Source organism: Marmota marmota, unplaced genomic scaffold, assembly GCF_001458135.2.
Source record: "Marmota marmota marmota unplaced genomic scaffold, marMar, whole genome shotgun sequence".
Lineage (NCBI taxonomy): Eukaryota > Metazoa > Chordata > Mammalia > Rodentia > Sciuridae > Marmota > Marmota marmota.
The window spans coordinates 7,445,175-7,470,726 of record NW_025999925.1 but is presented as its reverse complement, the minus strand read 5'-3'; the positions used below and the strand labels follow the sequence as shown (position 1 = coordinate 7,470,726).

The 25,552-nt window shown below is 37.6% G+C and overlaps 1 protein-coding gene across 3 annotated transcripts in view; it reads right to left on the bottom strand.

Moving 5' to 3' along the window:
* The window catches only part of Cmya5 (cardiomyopathy associated 5), an 83,778-nt gene that overhangs the window by 40,115 nt on the left and 18,111 nt on the right, over positions 1–25,552 (bottom strand). For 2 of the 3 annotated variants that reach the window (XM_048800192.1, XM_015497843.2), the window contains exon 2: positions 241–9,883. In XM_048800192.1, the coding sequence (XP_048656149.1) occupies positions 241–9,883 (9,643 nt within the window). The remainder of the gene's footprint in view (positions 1–240; positions 9,884–25,552) is intronic. The other variant, XM_048800191.1, reaches the window with a different exon arrangement.

The following is a 25,552-nucleotide window of genomic DNA, read 5'->3' as shown; positions in this document are numbered from 1 at the left end:
TTTTATTTTATTTTTTATTTTGAAACAGCGTCTCACTAAGACACTAAGGTTGCATCTCACTAAGACACTAAGGTTGCCCAGGATGCCCTCAAACTTGTGATCCTCCTGCCTCGGCCTCCCAAGTAGCTGGGATTATAGGCATGCCCACTGTGCCCAGTTTATTGGTCATTTTTTTAAGAAAATGTGAAAACAAACTGAATGTATATATATTATCATTTGTATACTTTGAAATTGACTTACTTTAACAGCACTTATAGCTGTATCTAGAGTTGAAACCTCATGGTCTTTGTGGGTGCCAAAAACCTTGTCCATTGCAGAAATTGGGCTTTTGCAGGTGTAGCAATATGAGTCAATCTGGGACTTCTTTGCTTCCTTTTGTGCCTTCTCAGTTACTAAATCTGATGATAACTGTTCTTGTTCTCTTCCCTCTCTGCCCAACTCTTTCTGTTCAGCAGACATACTTTGTTCCACCTCACTAACAAATTCACATTTCCCGATGTGTTCTAATGATTCCTTTCCTTGAGATAACACATCTCCAGGTGGATTACAGGTGGATTCCGTATACAGTTCTTCTGATAAAACATCTTGACTAACCACTTCATAACTGAGGGATTCAGCAAAGTCATACTCATCCTGCACAGGACTACCACGGGGTCTCTCTTCACATGGCTCAGGTGGGACCTGTACTTTAGGTTCTTCCTGTAGTGTTTCTTGAACATAAGTTGTGCCAGATGCACATTCTTCCTCTGGGAAGGACACTTGGATTGGAACATTCAGACTGACCCCTGCACTTGCATTTCCTGCCTCATTACCCTGACTGCTCGACTCATCTACACTCTCCAGAACATGATGGGTATCTTCAAATGGAACTGCATAGCTTATCTTCTGGGTAACCACTCTGACTTCCTCAGTGACAGGAGCTTTGCTCTGCATCGCTACATCATCAAGGGCTACCACAAGGTCTACTGTTTCTTCTTCCCTATAAACAGCCTTCCTATCTTCTTCCAGACTCTTCTCCCCTAAAATAGTTCCAGACTTTCCCCCAATTTCCCCTTCTGAAGCTCTCAGTTGGTATGAATCATCCTTACCAACTGGTTTTTCTTCCAGACCTTGGCCTTGGTCCTTTGGAGTTACAGATGTGTCATGGAGAATGTCATCTTTGAGTATGTACTTCTCAAAATATATTCCTGTGCCATCATCAGTGTCAGAATTTCTGCTTGGAAATGATGCCTCAGACTTCACACTGTCACCTTCAGAAGCTGTCTCCCCTTCTTTCTTTTTCTCTCCAACTGCCTCTTCGTAAAGATCCTTATATAAAAATGCAAGTGCAGGTGGTTCCTCCAGAAGCTCAGGATTAACGGCTTTGGCAGTGGTAGGAAATATCTGGGTTCTTGACAAAACTCCTTCCTCTTCACCAAATAAAGGAACCCCAGGTGACCTGGAGTCCACATCTCTATTTATGTCCTTTGAAACATTCCCACCAGCTGGTTTTTGGATAACTGAAGACTTTTGCATTTCTGGGTGAGATAATTTGCTGTGGTCCTTTTCCGGGCCATAAAAACTTTCATCTAATTTCACCAAATCATATTCTGGGGCACTTTCCTGTGAACTTCCTGGAAAAGAGAGAGATTCTCCTGTAGGTTCCTTTGACAGTTTCTGTTCAACAGTTAGTTTCTGTGGAGCTTTCTGTTTTTCTGGGTCTGGGGAGATGTTATAATCAATCAAAGTGTATTTTTCAAAATAATCCTCTTCACTGGGAATTGTGGGTTGAATAAAAGCTAAATCACCAGTTTCTGAATCTGTGGATATTGCCTCTTTTGTTTTATGAGTTTCTTTTTGTTCATTTTCTTTCAATGATGTAACTTTCCCATCAGAATCTTCTAACCTGCTCCTTAATGTTTCATGGTGAGCAACTGCCTCGCTCTCATCATGGAGGGATATGGTTTTGAGTGAGGGCTTCTCTTCCAAATATTCTAACTTATCTTGCATTTGTTCGCTTTCTTCCTGATCCACTGAAGGAATAAATGCAGGGGCATGGATATTCAGTATCTCACAGCCTTCAGAAATGATACTAAAGGCACTCTTCTGATCTTCTGAAAGCCCAGCTGGCTTACTAGTTACTGTCAATTTTTCATCTTTTGCATATATGTCTTCAGGTTCATTGGACATTTCTTTAGTAGAGGCCACTTTATCAGCATTGGTTGTTGTTGCATTCATTATAAATTGAGCATAGTTACTTCTCGGTGAAGAGAGTGGTACATTTACAGGAGTATCCTCCACAGTCTCCAAGTGACCCCTTGAAACAAGAACAGATTGTTTAGGCACCTGGGCTGGGTGATCTTTAGATGTTTGAATAGTGTGAACTGTGGGCCTCTCTGGAGTCAATTCTGACCATGGAATTTCCTGTTTCTTCACTGTGCTAATTTCTGGAGAAGCTTCTGAAACAAGAGTTTGTGCTTTTACAGATGAGAGCAAATATGGCGGTTTTTCTAAGCTCCTTGTTTCTTCAGAAGGACTCTCTAAAGTCCTTTCAGAGTCTTCAGATGAAGAGCCTTGCTCCATACTTTCTTCTGTGGTATCTACTGAGCCACCTTTAAGTAGCTCTGACAGTGAGAACTGTCCCTTTTCCTCTTTGTGACCTGTCATGTCCCTGCTTGACTTTTCTAATGCCAGGTTTCCTTCCTGAGGAGGAAAACCCATTTCATCCTGATAAGGAAGATCCACAGGGCAGAAACTCTTGGTTTTCTCCACCAAAATTTCACTGTCTTCGAATGGACATAGTTGGGTTTCTACTGTCTTTCTGTCCCTGATTTCTGGGTGAGCCTCTGAGAGTATGCTTTCTGGTTTTTCAATAGCAGATGTTGCTTTGATGAATGAAAACGGTTGAGTTTCAGCCAAGGAATTACCTAAAGAGATAGCTGATTCTTCAGGCATAGACTTGGCCACATTCAGAGAATAAGGCTGAATTTCCTGCTGCTTCTTTTCTTCTAGTAATACTTGTGCCTGCTTTACTTTTTCTTCTCCTTTCTCCTCCTCAGAACCAACAATAACAGAGGACCTTTCCTTGTGGTCTTCATTTGGATAGATGTGCTCTAGTCTAACAGCAGCTTTTGATTCTTCTGATTTTATAGGTCTAGATTTATGCACCATTGGTACCTCCCATGTTTCTTTATTTTCTATAAGCTCTAAGGGAGCCACGCTTTCTTGCTTTTCTGCCAACTCCTTCTTTTCTGCCAAGGTAAGTGATCTGCTTTCTAAGTTATCTTTCTCTTCCAATCGGCTAACAGACCTGAGTTTCATTTCCTCTTCAGAACATTTCAAGGAAGTAGGTTTTGGCATTTCTTTCTTCAGTCTGTCCTCACCAAGATCAATTAAAATGCCTTTTGATTCTTCTGCTGGCACAATTATTGGCTCTGGCTTCTCTGATTCCTTTGTGATATTTTGACTTGTGAAGTCAGATGAAGCAGATCTTGGCTGTTGTGGCATCTTATCTACTACATCAAATGAAAAGAGTGACTTTTCTTTTTGATCACTGCTTGGATCTCCCCTAAGAACAGAAATATTCCACTTAGATGGAGGCGAGATTTCTGGCTTCTGTTCTTTTTTAGTCTCAGTAACATGAAGAGGAACATTTTTGGCTTCTGCCATAACCGATTTCTCATGCATGGGGGAATAGGCTTGAATTCCAAAATGTTCCTCACCACCAGCAGAAGTATTTAAGTTTATGTCCATTTTCTCTGAATAGTCCGAAACCTCTTTCTTCCTGTAATCTTCAGTAGACACCTCAGAGTTGGGTTTTGGCTGTTGTAAAACTTCTACCTTTGGTAAAAATGTGGATTTTTCTTTTAGGTCTTGACCTTCACGAGATTTAACTAAGGTACCTCTCGATTCTTCAGCAGTTTTAAGTGTCACCTCTGGTAATGAATCATCAGTTGGTTTCTCAGTTGCATTGAAATCAGCAGGAATTGTACCTTGAGGTTCTAAAACAGTCACTGCTTTTTCTACAGAGGAAGTTGGCTGAGTTTCTAAATCTTTTCCAGCAACTTTATTATCTGGAGTGCTTGATCCAAAAAATAAACTAGACATCCATGATTTGAAAGATGAAATGCCTTTCTTTTCCTTTGCTTCCGGAAGGCCTTGTTCAACTGCCTTTGGCTTCTCAGGAAGCTTTTGTGTCACCTCGGGTGTCTCTGGGAGTTCAGTTTCTTTACTCACTGGGATTGAGGGGACAGGTTTTCTTTGAGTAGGTATTTTCACTTCAGGTGTTCCTTTAATTTCCTCACTAGCATTATCTACAATCTTTGGCTGAACTAATTTTGATTCTTCTAATGGTTTCTCTCCAAGTAAAGGAGGTGGGCTCTTACGTGCTTCTTTTTCACTGCCTGGTGCAGGTTCCCTGACTTCTTCTGGGAAATGGTCTGCTTTGACAGGAAAGGGGATAGTTTCTGTCTTCACCTGTTCCACAGATGGGGCAGGCACTGGTTTCTGGAGGGTTCTTTCAGGAGGTGATTTGATTTCTTCCTGAATATCTTCTTTGCAAGACCTGGAAAATTCTGTGTTTGCTTTCTCCAATATCAAACTTTCCCTCCCCATGAAAGAATAGATCTGTCTCCCCTCTGCTATGTTTTTCTCTACATTTTCAGCCGGAACTAGAGATTTGGGTTCTTGGGCCAACTTTATTTCTTCAGTTGAGTAAGGTGTAGTCAACAAGGTCTCTCTATTACCACTGGAAGTATCTAGAGTAGATACTCCTTCTTGTGAAGACACATGAGGTTCTTCCATAGAATGTAGCAGAACCTGCTTCCCGATTTCATATGTATGATCCTTATCCAATGGGGCAGGCTTGGGCTGTTCTGTCATGAGATCATTGCTGCCAGAGGAATTCAGCTGCACAGATTCTAATATTCTTTCTTCTTGTTGACTGGCCAAATTTTCTGGCTTTTCCAGCATCCAGTTATCATCCTTTGGAGAAATTAGGGCCTCTTTCATTTTTGTTTTTTTAGGAGGCTCAGCTGTCATAAATGATTTTGATTGTTCCAAAGGCAAATTCTCTTTCATAAATGAAGACTGTTTAACACCCAGATCTGGTTTATCTGCAGAAGAGCTGCTCACATCAGGCAACTTAACAGCTTGATCTGAATGAAGTGCTTTCTCAGGCTTCTTTTGTTCTACAAGGAAGTCAAAAGAAGCAATCTTTGATGGTTCTGTAGCAGACACATGAAGCTCCCTGTTTTCAGTTCCTTCTCCTCTGCTTCTAAGCTCAACTAGACCCTTTTCTAAGAAAACAGAATCTTCTGATTCAGTTATAAGAGATTTTACTGGTTCTGATCCTGTGGATTCACTTTGCCTACCTAAACCACCTGTGAATTCTGACCTGGCATCTGGTAATTCTGATAATTGGTGTGGCTCGTCTCTCTTCTCAGTCTCCAAAAGGAGCTCTGCTGGAGCCAGATCTTGTTTTCCTGGCAGGAAGTCTCTCTGGGCTGTAGAAGATGTCTCCCTTGCCTGTTTGTTCTCATCCTCTTTGAGAGTTAGTAATGTTGAGGCTACATCTACTGGCACTATATTTTCAAACTTGGGAGAACTTGTCTCCTCATTTTCGCCTTTGGGGACTATATGTTTGGGCACAGGTAACACATTTTGTGGTGAAGGAAGTCTGGCTTCTTTCTTGATCTCACCACCTAGGTGCAGCGAAAGCACAGGTTCTGGTCTTGACCCATCCAAGGCAGACACAGAGTTTTTGTTCTGTGATGAAACCAAATGTTCAGAGTCGAGGACTGTAGACAACGAGAGATCTTGTAAGTCTTCTACCCTCGCTTTCTTAGATACATCTGAAAGCTGAGAAGATGACATTTTGGATATTGGCAACCCAGGTTTATCTTCCTGAGTTTCAACTTTTGACAAAATAGAATGCTCTGCAATAGAGGATCCACTTAGAGGTGTATCTAATTTAATTTCCTTCTCTGCTTCTGACCAAGCCAGGCCTTTGGATAAAGAAGTTTCTGTGAGAGAGGAAGCACTTTTAATTGCTACCTTTTCTTCTTTAAGAACTGAATGCTCATCTACAGACATTTCACATGGTGGCAAACCACTTCCTAATTCACCTTCTCCTAATTTTGTTAAGACTGGATATTCTACAGGGGTGGCAAGAGATGAATCTGTCAGGATTTCTTCTTTTACCAATTTGGTTAACTTTGAATCAAGCTTAGTTACAGGTGTGATGGTTGTTGAAGAGTTGGGTTCAGTTTCTTTCTTCATTTCTTTTGACCAAGCTGAAAATGCTGGTGCGGGAGCACCCTGTTCAGTTTCCTTTTCTACTCCCGATGAGGCTGAATGAAGCTCTCTGGTGGTACTTGTTATTTTGGAATCATGTTTCACTTCCGTTTTCACTCCAGATAAAACCTCCGATCCAGATATAGATGTTTCTTTTAGAGGTGAAGATGGTTTTACTGCTTCAGGCTCATTCTCTGACAACATTCTCCGTTCTAGTTCAGAAGTCACAGTTGAAGCTAAATTGGGTTTAACATCCTTCTTTGGCTCATCTACCAAGTCAGGAAAAACTGAATATTTCATCCCAGACTCTGGAACATTTGGAGGCTGAGGCTCCAATTTTTGATCCTCTGATACATGTGCTGTAGCTTCTTGAGAATCAGGCACAGTTTTTTCCTTTCTGACTTTTGACAAAGCCATCTGTTCATCTGCAGTCTTTAGAGTGAGTGATGCTTGAGGTTCCGGTTCTTTCTTAATTTCATGGACTGAGTCAGGTAAAACCGAACACTGAGATGCTGGCAAAACAGGTTTTGTTTCTTCCTTTGCCATGGATGACTGTGCAGGTGGAGAAGCAGGAACTGTAGCTGCTGACAAATTTGTCTTAATTTCTCCCCTCTCCAATCCACTGGTTAAATATGGTGGAACCAAATCTTCCAGCTCGGGCTGCACAGATGCTTGAGTTTTCCACTGCTGTGCCATAATGAGATATTCAGATACAGATGCTGAGATTGTTTGATCATCTGGATTGATTTCTGCTTCGTCTGCTCTATTTGCTGAAGGTGGCAGGCTCGATTCTTCAGATGCAGATGTGAAAGAGCAAGGTTCATCTTTTTGCTTCTGTGATGAGTCAAAATTCTCAGGTACAGGTGTAGCAGCTGTTGATCCAATCTTTTCCTCATCTGCTTCAGAAAAGGAAGAGTAACCTGAAGCAGACATTGCAGTTAATAGTGAATCTGGCTCAATGTCTTTTGCCTCTGTTTCTGGGATTCTATATGGTGGGATTGAAACTTGTGATGCTGAATCTGGAGAAAAAAGTTCAGTTTCTTCAGTGTCTTCATCTGACAAAATAGTGTGTTCAGATGGTGATGTTAAACACATTGGAGAATCACGCTCGAATTGTCTTTTCTCTGCTTCCTGAGTTGTGTAGGGTGAAAATGAGAATTCTGAGGCAAATGCAGAATCTGGAGAAAAAGGTCCAATGTCTTCTTGCTCTCTTTCTGATAAATTCATGGGTGAGGAAGCACCTTTTAGATTTAGAGGAGATATGTTGATAATTTCTTCCTCCTGGGGCTCTGGTGTTGCATATGGGGGTACTGAAAATTCAGAAGCAGATGTGGAAGAGGGTGAATACCGCTGCATTTCTATTGTCTCTTCTTCTGATAGGATCACAGATGGAGAGACTGAAAGTGATGGGGCCTGGCCTTCAGAAGCCATCTCAGCTGTGTGGGATGGGAGAGAGCATTCAGATGCACAGGACACATCTGGGGAATATGGTCCAGTGTCTTTCTTCTCTTCTGATAAAATGGTGTGCTCAGAGATACCTTTTGATTCTAATGGAGACTTGTGGTCAACTGTTTCCTTCAGTGACTCTTGTGTTGCATGGGATGGAACTGAATATTCAGAAGCAGATGTGGAATCTGGTGTATGATGTCCACTTTCTGAGGCCTCATCTCCTGATAGGACTGTGTGTTCTGATGTAACTGTTGAAAACAGAGGGGCCTGGCACTCATAAGTCATCCCAGCTGTGGATGGCGAGAGAGAACTCTCTGACACAGAGTCCAAAGTTGGGGAATAAGGCTGAAATGCCTCATTCTCTTCTTCTGACAAGACTTCATGTTCAGACATGGCTTTTACACTGGATGGAGAAACTAGCTCATCTCCTTGCCTCTCTAGTTCATGGTTCAAATCCTGTGGGATTGAATACTCCGACACAAAAGCAGAATCAGTGGAAACAGACTCATGTTCTTCTCTTTCTTCCTCAGACAAAGTGACATATTCAGGTGCTGCTGTTACCAGTAATGGTAGAATGGGCTCCTCTTCTTTGTGCTCCTCTTCTTTGTGCTCCTCTTCTTTGTGCTCCACTTCAAGGGACAAATGTGGTGGGAAGGACTTCTCAGAAACAACTGGACTTTCTGGGTAGTCAAGTTCTATAATCTCTTCTGCTAAATCAGAATCTTCAGGTTCAGGGATAGCTGCTATTGGCAGAGAAGTTTCTATTTCTTCTTTCTCTGGTTCTTGTAGCACTACAGGTTCTGGAAGTGACATGGATGGCTCAGGCACATGGTCTTCCTTTTCTTCTTGGAAGCTGGGAAGAGGAGGGGTCAGTCGTTCAGAGACTGGTTCTGACCTTTCTAGTGAAGTCAAGCCTAGATCTTCCTTGTTTGGCTCAAAACCTTCCTGGATAGATGGTGCCAGACCTAGTGAGCTTGTCTCCAGAGAATCCTTCACTGTCTCCACTGAAATGGAATGGTTAGTAGAATCCATGTTTTCCTCTTTCACCTCATCCACTAAAACTGGTGAAACTGAAGCATTGTTCTCTGAAACTATGGGTTCTTGTGAATCAGGCTCAAATTCTTCCTTTGCTGTTTCCAGGAACATACTTGCAGATATATCAAGTGGAAGAGAGGAAGGCTCCACTAGGGGCTTTGCTTCATCGCTTGGCCATTGTGGCACTGATTGTGGAGGCCTGCACTGTACTTCTCTCTCTGCTGAATCATTACTTGAATAAGAGGAATCTGTGTGCTCCCTTACAGATGTGGCATTTTGAAGGGAATCACTGTAAATTTTCTTTTGATCTTCATAACTGAACAAGGAAGTCAGGGACTTTGATCCTTTGGAGAGGGCACTTCTCCAGGGTGGAGCAAGTTCTTTTACTCTATCCTCAGCTATGCTTTGGGTTACTAATTTGCCTGTTTTAGAAACTATGTTAGAATCACGATTGTCAAAATCTGGCTCTAGACTAATAGATGCATCTTTCCCTTTGCGGTAATGGATTTCTTTAATTACATAACCCTTTGGCAACGTTCCATAAAACTGTAGAGGAATTAATTCTTCTTTAACCGAATTAAACATCTTAATTTTATATTGTACTGTTCCTATGTAGACTGGCCTTAACACTAAGGGCTTGTGTTCTTTGTATATTGCCCCAGTAATAGGAGGTGTATTTGAGGTGGTTTTCTTTTTTCTTGTCTTATCATAAATGCCAGAAGATAGCTTTTCTTTCTCGGTGTTTAGTGCCTGGCTTTCTGAAATTAAAGGATTGTCCTTTTTACTTGCTGGAACATCTTGAGATTCTAAAGAATTTCTTTTTTTGTTGCCTTTCCGACGCAGTGATGGTGACCCATGCTTTGACTTATGAGTTCTTTTCCGAACCTTTTTAACTTCATCCACAATAAAGGAAACGTTTCCTGGAGGAGAATTCACAGTTGATCCTTCCAGGCTACATACACCAGATGTCTGACTTTCTTCCGAGGCCCAAGGAGTGGAAGATCTACTTGAATTGGTCTCCCAAGTTATTCCACTATCTTCCCGTTGAACTGTCACCATGGAAAAGGAGGGGTCAGATATGATACACTCTTGCTTGGTCTTGCCCTTTTCATCTTGGTCTGATAACCTAGAGTAAATAATAAATATCAATAATTATATATTACTATAGTAATAGAATAATAAGTAAATACACTTTAGCATTAAAGGGTAAAGGATTAATGTGAAATTAAAATATATAGAGATCAATGTTGCCATCTACACCAAAAATAGTAATGTATACAAAATAAAGTTCAAAAATTAAAGTCAGGATATTAAATTTAATAACATATCCCAGGCCAGAATAACTCAATATCCCTCAAACTCCAAAAACAGCTGAATTAAATTCAGCTCCTTCCCTCATCAGGATTTCCCTTCTGATACCCCTGTGGCTCTTCCACTTAGAATACGATTCCAATGTCACACTCCACTTCTTTTTCACATCTAAATACTATCTACCCTTCAAGGCTTAGTTTCAAACCTTCTGCTGCTATCATTCCTGATCAATTAATTGGTCGTGTTTGCCATTATTCCATGAACATTAAGTTGGAGATGAAAACTCCAAGCGCTCTTTCCTCCCAGGAATAGTGCTACAATTTTATGCTCTGAACCTTCCTTGTACGTGAGGTTTGGCTGAGGATCAGGACTGCCAGCCATTGCAGGTATATCATATACTCCCTTGTTTAACTTCAGAGTCCCCCCACAGTCTACTGCAAAGGGGTTTGGGGTATGCTGAGATCTTGCTCTCAGCTCTCAGCACAGTCAGATGGAGCCTGGGACAGCCATACCCCCAGCCTCTAGCTTGCTCTAACAGGCAGCCTCATCCATTCACCCCAGTGTTGGGTAAATGTCAGTGTGTTCTACACATGTCATGGGTGCAAAGGATTAAGAAATAGTGGGAAGAACTAGTTTCTTCATTTTCCTGGCAACTCTACTCTCCCTTATTTGTTTTAGTAATAAACTATTGAACTTAATTAGTAATTAATCTTGGTTCTCAGCTGAATCTTATTTTGAACTGTTTTTTCAAGTTCTTTTCCATACCTAATTAATATTATTCTTGAGAATTTTCAACTCATATTACTCCCTCCCTGTTTCCTGTCACTTAACGGAAATAGGATAAAAATAAAAATTAAAATTATGACTAGCACCAGAGAAGTCAGCATTTAGAATGCCGGCAACTGTAGTAGCATTATAAAAGCAATTATAAATTCAATTTAGAGTTCATTATTGATTGTAAATTCAGGGTATTCAACCAGAGACGTTTTCATTACTAGCTAGAATGAGTTCAGGAAGACTGAGCAGAGTATCCAAAGGGTGGTCATAAGAAGGCAGCACACTACTGTTGTAGTTTGGATATGAAGTGTCCCCCAAAAGCTCATATATTGAAAACATGTTATCCAATGTAGCAATGTTCAGAAGTGAAATGATTAGATTATGATAACTGAAATCTGATCAGTGGATTCATCCTTTTATTGGATTAATAATTCTAATGAACTAACTAGGTGTTAACTATAGGTAGGTCAGGCATGGTAGGAGGAAGTAGGTCACTGGCATTGTCTTTTGAGTTTATATTTGGTCATTATTTCTGCATTTAGTAAACTTTTTATTAAGTATAGATAGTAGAAACACAAATATGAAGACACAGGATCTTCTTTTAAGAAATTCAAATCTAATGAGATATAACTAAACATCTCAATAGTATATAAGTATTATTATAGAAAATATTATTACAGTATAATAAGTATTATTACAGAAAACAAGCCAGCTACAATAAGGACATAAGGAAGGGAAAACTTCACACAGGAGAGGTGCTTAAGTTAGTTTGAAGAGTCTGCCAAATGGATGAGAAGAGAAGGTGGAATCAAGATGGGGAGGTTATTCTAGGAAAAGGTCACAGGATATGCAAAATATACATATGAATAAACAGTCTGGCTCACTGAGAGACAAAGTTGAATGACAGCCAACAGAAATCAGAATTACTATATTAGCATATGTAAATCCAAAGCCCAAGAATTCACATTATACTCCATCTAAAGATATAATGAACTAAGTTAACAGAAGAGGCATGGTCCCTACACTATTCAGAAATGCTCTAGGGACTTTCTTACTCCGCAATAACAGTGTTTTCAACAGCTTTTCATAAAGAATATTGGCTACATCCATTCCCCTCTGATTGCATTCTCACAATGCAACCTTCTGATTTATCACTTGGTTTCCCAAGTAGATTTATTTATCTCAGGGAGTGAGGTGAAACAAATCTAATGACTCTTTCCTCATCCCCCTTTCACAGGGGGTAAGAAGGTTCAGCAGGTCTGAGTTAGATCAAGAAAAGAATAGACTAAAATTAGAGATGAGCATCAAAAGCTCCTTTTGAAGATAACCTTTATCTTAATGAGGAAGTTTTCTTTTATTTGTACTTGATAAGACATGATTTTAAAAACTAAGCATTAAAAAGGTTTTGTGCAACTATGGAGATGATCATGTTATTTTTCTTTACCCTACTAATGTGTAGAACTATTGCAATTGATAGCAGATGTCAAACCAACTTTGAACTCCTGAACTGAACTCACCAAGCTGTAATATTTTGTACTCTTTATGTAGTTCTTGATTTGGTTCTAATGCTATGTTTAGGAATTTTTCTCTTATGTTCATGAATGATATTGATCTACTGTTCTGAAATCTCCTTTCTTACAGTGTTCTTGACAGATTTTTGTATCAAGATTATATTACTTCATAAAATGAGTTGAAAAGTATTCCTTCCTTTACTATTCTCTGGCAGTTTGTTATGGATCGCATTATATATTTCTCCTTTAAGTATTTGGTAGAATTTATTGGTGAAGTTCTTTGGACCTGGAGTTTTCTTCATTGTAAGGCTTTCTAGTTAATAATTTATCTAATAGTTTAATTTGCAGTTATCTCTCTACTTTCCTGAGAAAGATTATTATGTCATTAATTTCCAAACTTTCTCCTTTTCTAACATGTAAAGTCAAGGCTATGCACTTCTCTTTAAATACAATTTTAGATGTGTCACATAAAATTTGATACATGACATTTATTATTAATGACAAAAGTTTTTAAATTTCCTTTGTGATTTCTTATTTGGCCCATAGATTCTTTAAAAATATATTTCTTAATTTCAAAATTCATGAGGATACTTTATATTTTGTTAGTGTGTTCTAATTTGTTTGTTTGGTTTTTTTGTAGGTTGTTTTGTTTTTGTTTTTGTTATTTTCCAACACTTTACCACTAACCTATATCCCCAACCCCTTTTATTTTTTTTTTTTTAAAGAGAGAGAGAGAATTTTAATATTTATTTTTTAGTTTTCGGCGGACACAACATCTTTGTTTGCATGTGGTGCTGAGGATCGAATCCCGGCCGCACGCATGCCAGGCGAGTGTGCTACAGCTTGAGCCACATCCCCAGCCCTTATTTTTTATTTTGAAACAGGGTCTCACTAAGTTGCTCAGACTGGTCTTGAAATTGTGAACCTTCTGCCTCAGTCTCCGGAGTAGCTAGAATTATAGGTGAGTGCCACAGCATTCAGTTTACGTTCTAGTTTAATTGTGCTGTGATCAGAAAGTTTATTTTGTAGTAAGATTTGCTTCTAACTTTATTGAGACTTGCTTTATGGCTAAATGGTCATTTTTAAAAAAAAATGTGTTTGTGGGACTAGGGATATAACTCGGTGTTAAAGTTTTTGTCCAGCATGTGTGAGTTTGATCTCCAGTAAACACACACACACACACACACACACACACACAGTTTTTGTATTCATGAAAAGAGCTAAATCCTCCATTTTTTCAGCAATGTATTATATGTGTCAAGAAAGTCAGGCTTTTTAGTTGTGTTATTCAAATCTTTTTTATCCTTAGTGATATTTTTTGTCTGCTTGTTCTAATACTGAAATGTGTTATCATTTTGTACTACAATTATGGATTTGTCTCTCCTTGTAGTTCTATTAACATCTGATTTATATATTTTGAAGCTACACTAGCAGATATAAATGAATTTAGAAAAACTATATCATTCTGAAAAAAATTAATTTTAATCATAATGTTCCTTTTACCTGTAAATATGATTCTTACCTAAAGTATCAAAGTATTGATACTAATAAAGCTTTGATATGATTATTAACAAAGATATACCAGCTATATTTTGACTAATGTTTAAATTGTATATCTTTTCTTCATTTTTACTCTTATTATTTCTATGTTCTTACATTTTAAATGTGTCTCTTATGGACAGCATATAATTATTCTAAAAATTTATTCTGACAATTCAAATGGAGCATTTAGTCCTTTTAAACATAACATAATTACCAACATATTTGGAGTTAAATTTGCTACCTTGTTATTTGTTTTCTATTTGCACTCCTCTAGTTTGTTCCTCTTCTCTCCTTATTTGTAATATTTTTTTAAATATTTATTTATTTATTTTTTAGGTGTAGATGGACACAACACAATGCCTTTATTTTTATGTGGTGCTGAGGACCGAACCCAGGTCCCATCCATGCTAGGCGAGCACTCTACTGCTGAGGCACAATCCCAGCCCTATTTGTCCTATTTTTGATTAGATATTTTACTTTATTTCATTTCCCCCTCTGTTAGCTTGTCAGTTACATTCTGTTTTCTGTTCATTTAGTGATTATCTTAGAAATTACAACATGCATCCTTAATTTGTTAATGTCCAACATGGACTGGTATTTTTACCTCTTTCTAGACAATATAAGTACCATGAATTACTTTCATATTAACTTATACATCCTTGTAATCATATATTTTGTCTTTAAATGTATTTCATTTTCATAAGATATAATTACTTTTACTGTAATGTAATTACTTTAAAGTGTCTATATTGATTTACATTTACCTTGATAATGAACCTTTCTATTGTGCCTCATTCCTTCCTTTTTCTCTAAGATTCTATCCGGAATCATGTTCCTGCTCCCTGAAGCATTCTCTTTAGTATGTCCTCTGGAGTGAATTTTCTGGTNTCATTAGTGTTTAACCCATGAAGTTTCTGTTTCAGGTGAAATGACAAAATTCATTCAACCACCATTGATTTGGGCGGGGGGGTACTGTGGGTTGAACCCAGGGGCAATTAACCACTGAGCCACATCCCCAGCCCTATTTTGTATTTTACTTAGATACAGAGTCTCACTGAGTTGCTTAGTGCCTTGCTTTTCCTGAGGCTGCCTTTGAATTTGCAATCCTCCTGTCTCAGTCTCCCAAGCCACTGGGATTACAGGCAGGTGCCACCGTGCCCAGCTTCATAGCTCATTCTTTTTTAAAATATTTTTTTCTTAGTTGTTGATAGATCTTTATTGTATTTATTTATACTTAATGCTGAGAATCGAACCTCACACATGTCAGGTAAGTGTGCTACCACTGAGCCACAGTCCCAGCCCCATAACTCATCTTGAAGAATATTTTAAGGCATAAAATTCTAGATTGTTAGCTATTTTCTCTCAGCACTTTAAAAATATTCCATTGACTTCTGTCTTCCATTGTTTTTATTGATTAATTAACTTTTAGTCTAACTGTTGCTTTTCTGAAGTAATCTAAACTTTCCTCCTACTAACCCTCAACTATTTTTAAGATTTGGTTGTTGTTTTAGTTTTCTGAAGTTACTCTCACTTCCTTAAGAATCTTATCCAATGTGTATGATTTCTGAATCTGTAGATTAATGTCTTTCATCATTTCTGAGACATTCTCATACTCCTTATTCAAATACTGATCCTGTCCCATGGCCTCTCTTTTCCTCTGAGATTCCAATTTTTCATAAATTAAAACTTCTCACTATATTCTATTTGTATTTATTGTGTTGTTTCTTCCAATCTAACATCCAGTATGCTAAATCTGTATTCAACTATATCAAAACTGCTTAATAAAGCCATGAAGTGTGTTATTATTTTGTTATTATAGTCTTCAATTCTAGAATTTCCATTGTTTTATTTGTTTCCAGTATTCTCTGACAAAATTGTCTTCGGGCTGGGGATATGGCTCAAGCAGTAACATGCTCGCCTGGCATGCGCAGGGCGCTGAGTTCGATCCTCAGCACCACATAAAATAAAGATGTTGTTTCCACCGAAAACTGAAAAATAAATATTTTAAAATTCTCTCTCTCTCTTTAAAAAAAAATTGTCTTGTCCTTTATTTCCATGTTCTCATTCTTATAAATAAGTTGGACATTATATAAGTATCTTTCTTCTACAGAAGCCCTTCCCTTCCCATAGTAGTCCAGCTATGCCCCAAATAAGTATCACTCTTTGTGGGATAAGAGCTTACAGGATTAGGTGTGCTCTACTACTCCATGTCAATGTTTTCCTAAATAAACTAATTTATATTTGCACTGTGTGTCCATGACCCCATTTACATGGTAGGGAGGGAATGTGATGATCTTTGAATGATGTTCTTGTATACTTGCTGGTAGTATTCTTATTTTCAACTGTTAAACTGATACTCTACTTTCTACACTTATTTTTTATGAGTAGTATTTGTCTAAATCAGTTCTCAAAATATGAATTTCATTAAATGTGCTGAAAATGTAATCCTTTTTCTGATCCACAGTTAAATAACATTAAAGTTCTTCATAGCAATATAATTATGAACAATACATTAGGTTTGTATCATATTTTATTCTACTCTCAGTCATTCCAAAAAGAAGGACCAGGTCTGAAATATGATGATAATGTCAAAAATCTCAATGTTTACCATTCAGGCCTTGATCACTCTTCCTAGGTACAACTTCTATCTCTTTCTTTTCATTTCACCTTAGCTTATAGAAACCAGTAACTTATTGAAAATCAACTATTATAAATGGAAAGATTTTAATTTTTTAAATTTTGTGATTTTAATTTTTTTCTCATTTTGTAAGTGAGAAAACAAGAGAGAGGAAATATATACATTTGAATTGAAATTTCTAAAGAGAGAAATGACTAGCTATCAAAGTGGAGCTGTCAAAATAATAAATCCCCTTATTTCATCATCAATATCTTTGTCTTGAATTGTACTCTCATTTATTCCTTAAAAAAAAACTACACTTCTGAAAGAAGCTAAATGGATACTTAAACTATTTTTATCAAAAGTAAAGATTTGTAACTATTATACTCATTTCTATTGGGATCAAGATTTATATCCTCAGAACTGGTAGTTCCTTTCTCTGATCAGTAGTTAAAGTAACATTAAAGTTCTTCATAGCAATATAATTATGAACAATACATTAGATTTGCACCATACTTTATTCTACTCTCAAGCAATCACAGTATACTGACAGGAAGTATTTCAAACAAGAGAAAATAAGGGGCAATTTTTTCCCAACTAAATCTTTTAAATTGTAATAAATATTAACTTTTATAACATAACAATGGGAAAGTCACATATAATCCTACTTATATTACAAACTTGGAAAAACATATTTTAAAGCATAAAACACCAAACAAGTTTGTAAACTTGTACAAACAAGATTGTATATTTATAATATAAATGGTTAGTGTTTTCTGTGGGTCTTTTTTAAAAAATCAGAGTTCTTTAAAACATAATCAATAATTCTACAATTAATATTTCACCAAAAATTAATTTAATATACATGTCCTTTGCAGACCAAAAAAAAACATATACATTGCTGAACAAAAAATAATATAAAATAGCTAAGATTAAAAAGTTTATAAGCCCTTAAGGAAATAAGAAAAAAATTAATGAAATTATGAATGAAGAAATCATCATACGGCATTATTAGAAATTATAGAAAGTTCTCATTTTTTAAACATACTACAGACCATTCGGGTTCACTGTGAATGAAAAGAATATGTATCTTATTTTCACACTGACCAGATACCTCAGAAGCCTGGAAGTTAGATGGCAAATATAACTAGTTGAAACCTAGTTATATTTGCCATCTATGGCAAAGTCTATGACCCAGACAAACACAAGCCTTACCCTTCATGACTCTACTTATATCTTTCGCTCCTCTTGGAATGAATCATCTTTGTGCATCTTATCATTTCTTTCTTTCTTTCTTTTTTAGTTAAACATGGACACAATATCTTTATTTTGTTTATTTATTTTGTTGATTTATTTTTATGTGGTGCTGAGGATCGAACCCAGGTCTCACACATGAGAGGCGAGTGATCTACCGCTGAGCCACAACCCTAGCCCCTTATCATTTCTTTCTTTATAGAGACCAGCTCATGTATCAAATTCTCCAGATGGAACTCACTGATTCTGCAAGCCAAAGTAATTTTCTTCCTCCCAACTTCTGGACTCTTAATGTCATCCTTCCCTAAGGCATTTGCCACTCTGGGTTTCTTTTTACATACAGCCTAGTTTCTCTATAAGGCTCTAAACTTACTGTGAGCAGTGTAATGTCATTTAATGAGTTTTTCTATAGATTCTTCTCTTATGAATCTTTTCAAAACATTCACTTTGTTTTTAAAGGAACAACATATCTTTCACTTTTGTGCTCAAATTTCACCAGCTTAAGTAAAATTTAATTAAATTATGTTGTAACAATACCCAGTGCAACCAGTATAAAACATTCAGAAACAATCATAACTGATCATTCATAAAAATACAACTCAAAATAATGGGAATTATTAGAAATTAATGTGGTAACTGAAGTAGTCAGCTTTCTTTAGACACTGACCAATAGAGAGCTTTGGTTAATTTAGCCAGTTAGGTTTAATGAAAGTAGATTTGAAAAAGCATTTGTATCATTCTTTTGTGTGTGTGTGTATGTGTGCGTGCGTGTTTAATTTGTTCTAATTAGTTGTATCATTCCTTCTTTACATTTTTAGTTTCCATTCATTAGTGTTTAACCCATGAAGTTTCTGTTTCAGGTGAAATGACAAAATTCATTCAACCACCATTGATTTGGGCGGGGGGGTACTGTGGGTTGAACCCAGGGGCAATTAACCACTGCGCCATATCCCCAGCCCTTTTTATTGTTTATTTCGAGACAGGATCTCCCTAAATTGCTGAGGCTGATCTCAATCTTGTGATCCTCCTCCCTTAGCTTCCCAAGTCACGGGATTACAGGTGTGCACCACCACACCCAGCCAACTACAGCTGACTTCCAACTGACTTCAGATTGAAGCAGAAAGTAAAGATTCATTCATTCAACAAGTATTTATTAAGCTCAAATTATGTACTAGGCACTGTTAGCCATGATTTTTTTTACAGCAAGATTATTGTTTAATGCAAATTTTCTAAGAGATCGTAGAGATTCACTTCAAATTAACCAATTGTGTCTGAGCTATAGATTTGTGAGAGAAATATAAATTAATTTTGTCTTAATTCTTCTGAAGTCTTGGATACTTGAATGATGCTACCAGAGGCAGCTCCACAGCAAAGCGAACTGGGTGCTTGCCTAAGCCCTCATTTGTACAAGAGCACTGCTAGACACAACACTGATCTCCCAGCTTAGCTTGAGAATACTTAGTGTGTGAACAGTTTCCTGCTTCATCTATACAAGAGTATAAGAATAAACTATGTGATACAAAGAGTCACATCTTTTGAGCTTTTTTTAAAGGAGAATTTTGTCTGTAAAATCTTAAAATATATAAAATAGCAATTTACTTAAAATAATTATTTGGTGGGCTTGGGATATAGTGATTGAATGATTTCCTAGCATGCACAAAGCCCTAAGTTCAATCTCCATATCACAAAACAACAACAATAATAAATTAATTAGTTGGGACACTAGTTTCTCATTCCAGATGTTTCCTTTCATGTAGAAAGACATTTTTAGCATAAGAGTCCTGGTCTAGCTTCCCTACTTCACCCTTTCTCAGTGTACTCTGTTCCTTGTGCAGTGAATTATATGAGGAGAGGCCTGGGGTTCTTCCTGCCACTGGGTATATAAATCTGTCTATTTCTGAGATTTGGTATTAAAAAACACATTGTTGTTCTATATACCTAAACCACATTCACTGATATTGGCTTTATCAGTAATAGGCCTGATATTTTTATCTCTACCATTCTTTCATTTATCTGTCACTTGTTTCAAAACTTAGAGAAGGAGAAAAGGGGTGTTGTATAGCAATTCTACTTGCCAGATTCCAATATAAATGAATGGCCACATGTACAGCCTCTGGTAGGGCCTAAGGAATATCCCTTGACAGCAAGAACAGGTATGATAAATATTCTACATACTTGCAAACTGATTTTTTAACCAATCAGACCTAGAGAAATCCATCAGCCAGAACTCAACAATGCCCTGATCACATACTAGTCTCCCTCAGAAGCATACACCCATGTCTTTACTTACTTGTACAAGCTCAAAGAACTCTAGAAAGTTGGAAATTGACATGATGCTTTATAAACAACACAGATTAATTTTAAATGTGCATTATCCATGGTCAGTGAAAAATATTATATATACTGTAAAATTGTCCGTGATTTGGAAGAAATAATGTTGATTATTTGAATCAAATTATGCAAAAAAAGATCAAATTTTGTATTCTTAAAACAAATGCCTTAGATCCACTTTCCTCAGGCCATGCTAGCTCTATAGCTGCCTCTGTTAACCTTCTGCTACCAGGAATAAGGCAATCTGGATTCCAGTGCTCTGACACTCATCAGGTCTCTGGTTTTCAGAAACAAAGCAACAAAAATACGTTATAATTGAACATCACTTAATGACTTTCAAAAGACTTTTATATATATTATTTCCTTTTAGCCATAAATTTACTATTTGATTTACTCAACAAATTTTAACACCTACTACTTACCAGACTCTGTTCTAGGCAGTGAAGTTAGAGCAGCAAACAAAACAAAGCCCCAGCTCTCATGCTGTTTAAATACTGTAGAATTTAAGAAGGTATGTACTATGAAATGGTTCAAATGGGATAGGGGTGATGGCTATGAGTTGGGGCGATAATATATAAAATGATCAAAGAAGACCTCAACCAAAGAGAATTTTGAGCAGAGCCTTGAGGGAAGTGAGGAAATAACTATGAACAGCAGAGCAAACACTGACATTCAAGGTGCTGAGATGAGACTGTGCCGGCCACACAAAGATGGGAGTGAACAAGGGAGAGAAAGTAAAAGGAGATGAAAGCTAGGTGCAGTGGTGCATGCCTGTAATCCCAGAATCAGGAGGAAGAGGCAGGAGAATCGCATGTTCAAGGCCAGCCTAAAGCAACTTAATGAAACCGAGTGCCTTTGAGTTCAATCCCCAGTACAAAGAAAGAAAGAAAAGAAAAGAAAAGAAATGGAGATGAGGTCAGAATGGTAGCTGTGAGCCAGTTCACCTTGGCTTCTAGGAGGGTTTGGATTTTATTTTGAGTGAAATAGGAAGCCATTGGACCATCAGCCCTGCCATCTTGTAATAGCTCAGGGATGGGCAACCCCTCAGACTATACTGGCTGGGCCTTTACTTCCTCTGTCTTACTCCAATCATAAATCTGAATCTTAAGCAGAATGATACAAAGGCTAAAAATCCATGGTACTCTGAGCAGATAATCAGTCTTTCTTGCACCCTAAACCTCACCAGGTTTCTACCTGGTTCTCTAGTTTATTGATGCTTCATTCTGTGAGCTCCTTAAAGTTCCTTTAATATAGTCCATTTTCTGTTTGGTACACACAGGGTTGTTAGTTTGTTTGTTTCCATGGATGGCTAGCTTGTCACCACACTCTTTTTCCTTCTTTCTGGGCCTGCAGATCATCTACACTTCCCAGCCTCCCTTAAATTAGGTGTTGTCAGGTTAGGGCCAAATGACTGAGATTAAGCCAACGGAAAATGAATACTAGTACTATGTTCTATTCTAAGCATGGATCATAAAAATCTCCCACACAAAATCTTCCATACTTTTCCCCATCCTCAGCTTCAAGCATGGCAAACTTAAACATCACAATCTGAAGATGGCAAAGTCACACCAGGTAAGACGCTTTGGTCCCTGAGTCATTGCCTAACCACAAATACCTGCATTGGATTTTTAAGTAAGCTAGAGAAATTCTTATTACACTAACTCACTAAGGTATGGTGGGTTTGTTATAGTAACTGATGTAACCTTATCAAATCCAAATCTTAACTAATACATGTATATCTGTCACCATTAAATGTCTCACCACAACATTAAACATCTGTATTCTTCAGCATAGAAAACACTTTCTTTATAGATATTGTTGCATATATGTACACACATAATTTTAATTTTAATTACACAAGCAAATGAAAACATTCTTATTGTAAAAAATGTAATCTAACATGGCTAGGCAAAGTTTCCCTTTTTTATTACCACTCCTATCTCTATCTTATTACCAGAGATTCCCCAGATAATCAATAACATTTTGTAAATTAAAAAAGAGAACCCAAAACCGAATCCTAGAAAAATAAAAAATAGAAATTCTGTTTTTAAATCCTAATAATTATCCCTAATGTGCAAAGTAATGGGAATAGGAAGAAGAATGGCAGAGTTCCCTCCTTCCAAGAACTTAGAGGCTCACATAGAGATGTATGTGCAAACAGATCATTATAATACAGTGTAACACTTGCTTCAACAAAAAGAATGTGCAAAAGGCATCCTAGGTGGTACAGAGAAGATAATTGTTAGCTTTGGAATCAAATGTGGAAGGCTGTATGTATACAAGTGTGAGAGGAAGGGTCTGGAATATAATCATAGAGTATGAAAGTATAAAAGGCTGATGTAAGGTTTTGTAAGATAAAAATGAGTTTTCCAGGAGGATCAGGTTGCAGGTGGTTGGAGGCAAATCAGGTAAAAGGAAAAACATGTGCAAAAGGAAGATGGCATGAAACCATATGGTGTGTCTGGGTGTGCTTTGAGACACCTTAGCAAAAGTCTGTAGCCATTTTAAATAAGTCACAAGACCCAGTGGCATAAATGTTAGCATTATGCACATGCTTCCAAACACTACACCAACCTCCAAGCAGACTTTAAAATACCTATTACCCTGTGTTTCCCAAAGCTTCAGGCAATCCTGATACTTAATCAATGATGGGATACACATACACTTAATATTTAACAGCTGAGATAACCTGAGTCATTGAGTGTCTAAGACATGTACCTGACCTTGGCAACAAAAGCACTAAATTTTAATTACACAAGTAAATGAAAACATTCTTCTTATAAAAAAAGTCATCTAACATGGACAGACTCCTTTAATTATCACCACCCATCTCTGTCCTTTACCAGAGATAGACTTCTCCCCAGCTGTTCCACTGTTTTTTTTAACTACCAATTATAACTCCATAGAGCATGAAATATAAAGGCTAATTGGTCCAAGAAGCAGGACCAGATGAACAAGTGACCCATTTGAAAGTAGGTCTCAAAATAGTGACTGGCTTCTTTCCTACCTTCCACTTTTCCCCAAACAAAATCCTGCATGTAGGCCACATGCATAAATTCTCCACTTTTTTCACGTAGGAAATGTTTACCCAGTAGTGGACACAGAATTAATACGACCCATTCACAATTCTAGAATTGTAGAAATCTCTTTATCTATCCAGAGTTAAGAAAAGTAATTTGGATATTAGCATGTACGATCAATTTATAAATACTTAGTATCTCTTCAGGGTCTGATCATGAGTTGGGGGCCATGACTCAGTTACTAGGCCTTGGGCAAATATTTAAATCTATCACAATAGAGTATAAAAATCCATCCAACAAATTTTCTTCTATTATTGAAAACTAAGGACAAAAAGATGCCAGGTCCAGAGAATCAAAATAAATGAACTGTTTCTTGACAGGGCTGGTTCATAGACTAATGACCAACCAGATCAAAATGTGGGCAATTCATTTATTTGTGATCTTAGAAGCTGGGGGTTGCTCAACAGTAACAATATGGACATTTTGGTCTATATAATTTTTTCATTTGGGTTGGGGGGTTCTCCTGTGTGCTAAGGATGTTAGTAGCAATCCTGATCTCTATCCACTAGATGCCAATAGTATCCCTATCCCTAATCATGACATCAAAAATGTCTTCAGGCATATATTAGCTGAGAACCACTGCTACAGGTAGACCCAAGTGAAAAAAGACAATCAACTATGGGCAACATCACCTTAGCTGAAGATGTAAATGAAAAATCATGGAGAATAAGAACATTCATGTTCTGGGATTCCCAGCCAAGGAGTTAAATACAGGCTTAACTGTTGAGCACTGGAATTCTTCAACAGCTACTGAGTATTAGCACAGAGCAGAAACTGTACCCACCAGGCCCTGCTGTCAAATTCCTGTGAATGTTGAGTGGTGGTTACTAAGAGACAGAGCACTTCATCTGAATAGAATGTGTCAGGTTGGGATCTTTTTAAAATAAATCAGTGAGCCAGGATAGACTTCTCCCCAGCTGTTCCACTTACTTTTTTTTTTTTTAACCTACAATTATAACTCCATAAGAGCATGAGGTATGAAGGCTAATTGGTCCAAAAAGCAGAAGAAATCTGCTGAGATTTCCTAGTTAGCCCTCTAGCAATTTTTCTTGCTAAGTTTGCAACAAAGAGCTCCTAGAGTGTGGTCTTGAAAATAATAATAATTTATTTAAAAATAAAACCAAGCTATTAGATGGAACCAGAGTTTGTCTGTGTACATAGTACAACGTGTGGTAACATTTTTTTCTTTTCTTTGTCATTATTTTAAGTCGTGAAAAACCCCACCAAGGCCTCCCTGCAGCAGATGCTACAGAGATGAGCCAGGGTGAGTAAAATACATCTCAGCTCTGGAAGCTTCAAGAAGGAGGACCCTTTGGCCTGGTGGCAGCAGAGAAATTTGGATGTCAGTGGCTCAGGAGAGCCAACCCACTGACACCCAAATTTCTCTGCTTGTTTGGATAAACCTCAGAGAGATTTCACAGGAAGTACAATGGGCACCTTCCAGAGACTGAGAAAACATCCTTCAGAGCCCCCTGTGTGTGTACAGAGGAGTGCAGATAGAAGGAGGCTATGCTGAAAATTCTGACTGATCAACAACCACACCCTTCTCTTTAATTTCCAAATGTTCTACTGAATTTTTATCTAGTCCCAAAATTAGTGTTACTAATAATCCACCAAGGAAAATTAATCTTGATTTTACAGTTACTGACAGTTCAGGTATCTCTGTTAGATAGACTCTAGATGATAACTCATTGACACCCTTACTTGTGTTTTCTGCAAGTTCAGTATTAGAAAGTTTATTCTTTGGGGCATATATAAAATGTATAGAAATCTCTCCATCACCCATTTTTTTTCTTTAATCTTAAAAGATGTTTTAAAAACTTCATTTTTTTTAGAAAGTAATTTCCCTCTCCAATGTGGCCTTAACACTGAAGAAGAATTGTTACCTGAAAGATTCATTTCTCAAAAACACAATTCACACCAGCTGCAATGACACACACCTGTAATCCCCACAGTTCAGGAGGCAGAGGCAGGAGGATTGTGAGTTCAAAGCCAGCCTCAGCAAAAGCGAGGCGCTAAGCAACTCAGTGGGACCCTGTCTCTAAATAAAATACAAAATAGGGCTGGGGATGAGACTTCAGTAGTTGAGTGCCCCTGAGTTCAATGCCCAGTATGAACAAAAAGAAAAGGAAAGGGCTGGGGATGTATCTCAGTGGTAAAACACTCCTGGTTCAACCCCCATTCAAAAAAAAAAAAAAAAGAATGAGGTATGAAAGACTTTTAAAAGAAAGAGTAGTAAGAATTTGTCACCAGGCCAGGTGCAGTGGTGTATGCCTGTAATCCCAGCGGCTGGGGAGGCTTAGGCAGGAGAATTGCAAGTTCAAAGCCAGCCTCAGCAAAAGTGAGGCACTAAGCAACTCAGTGAGACCCTG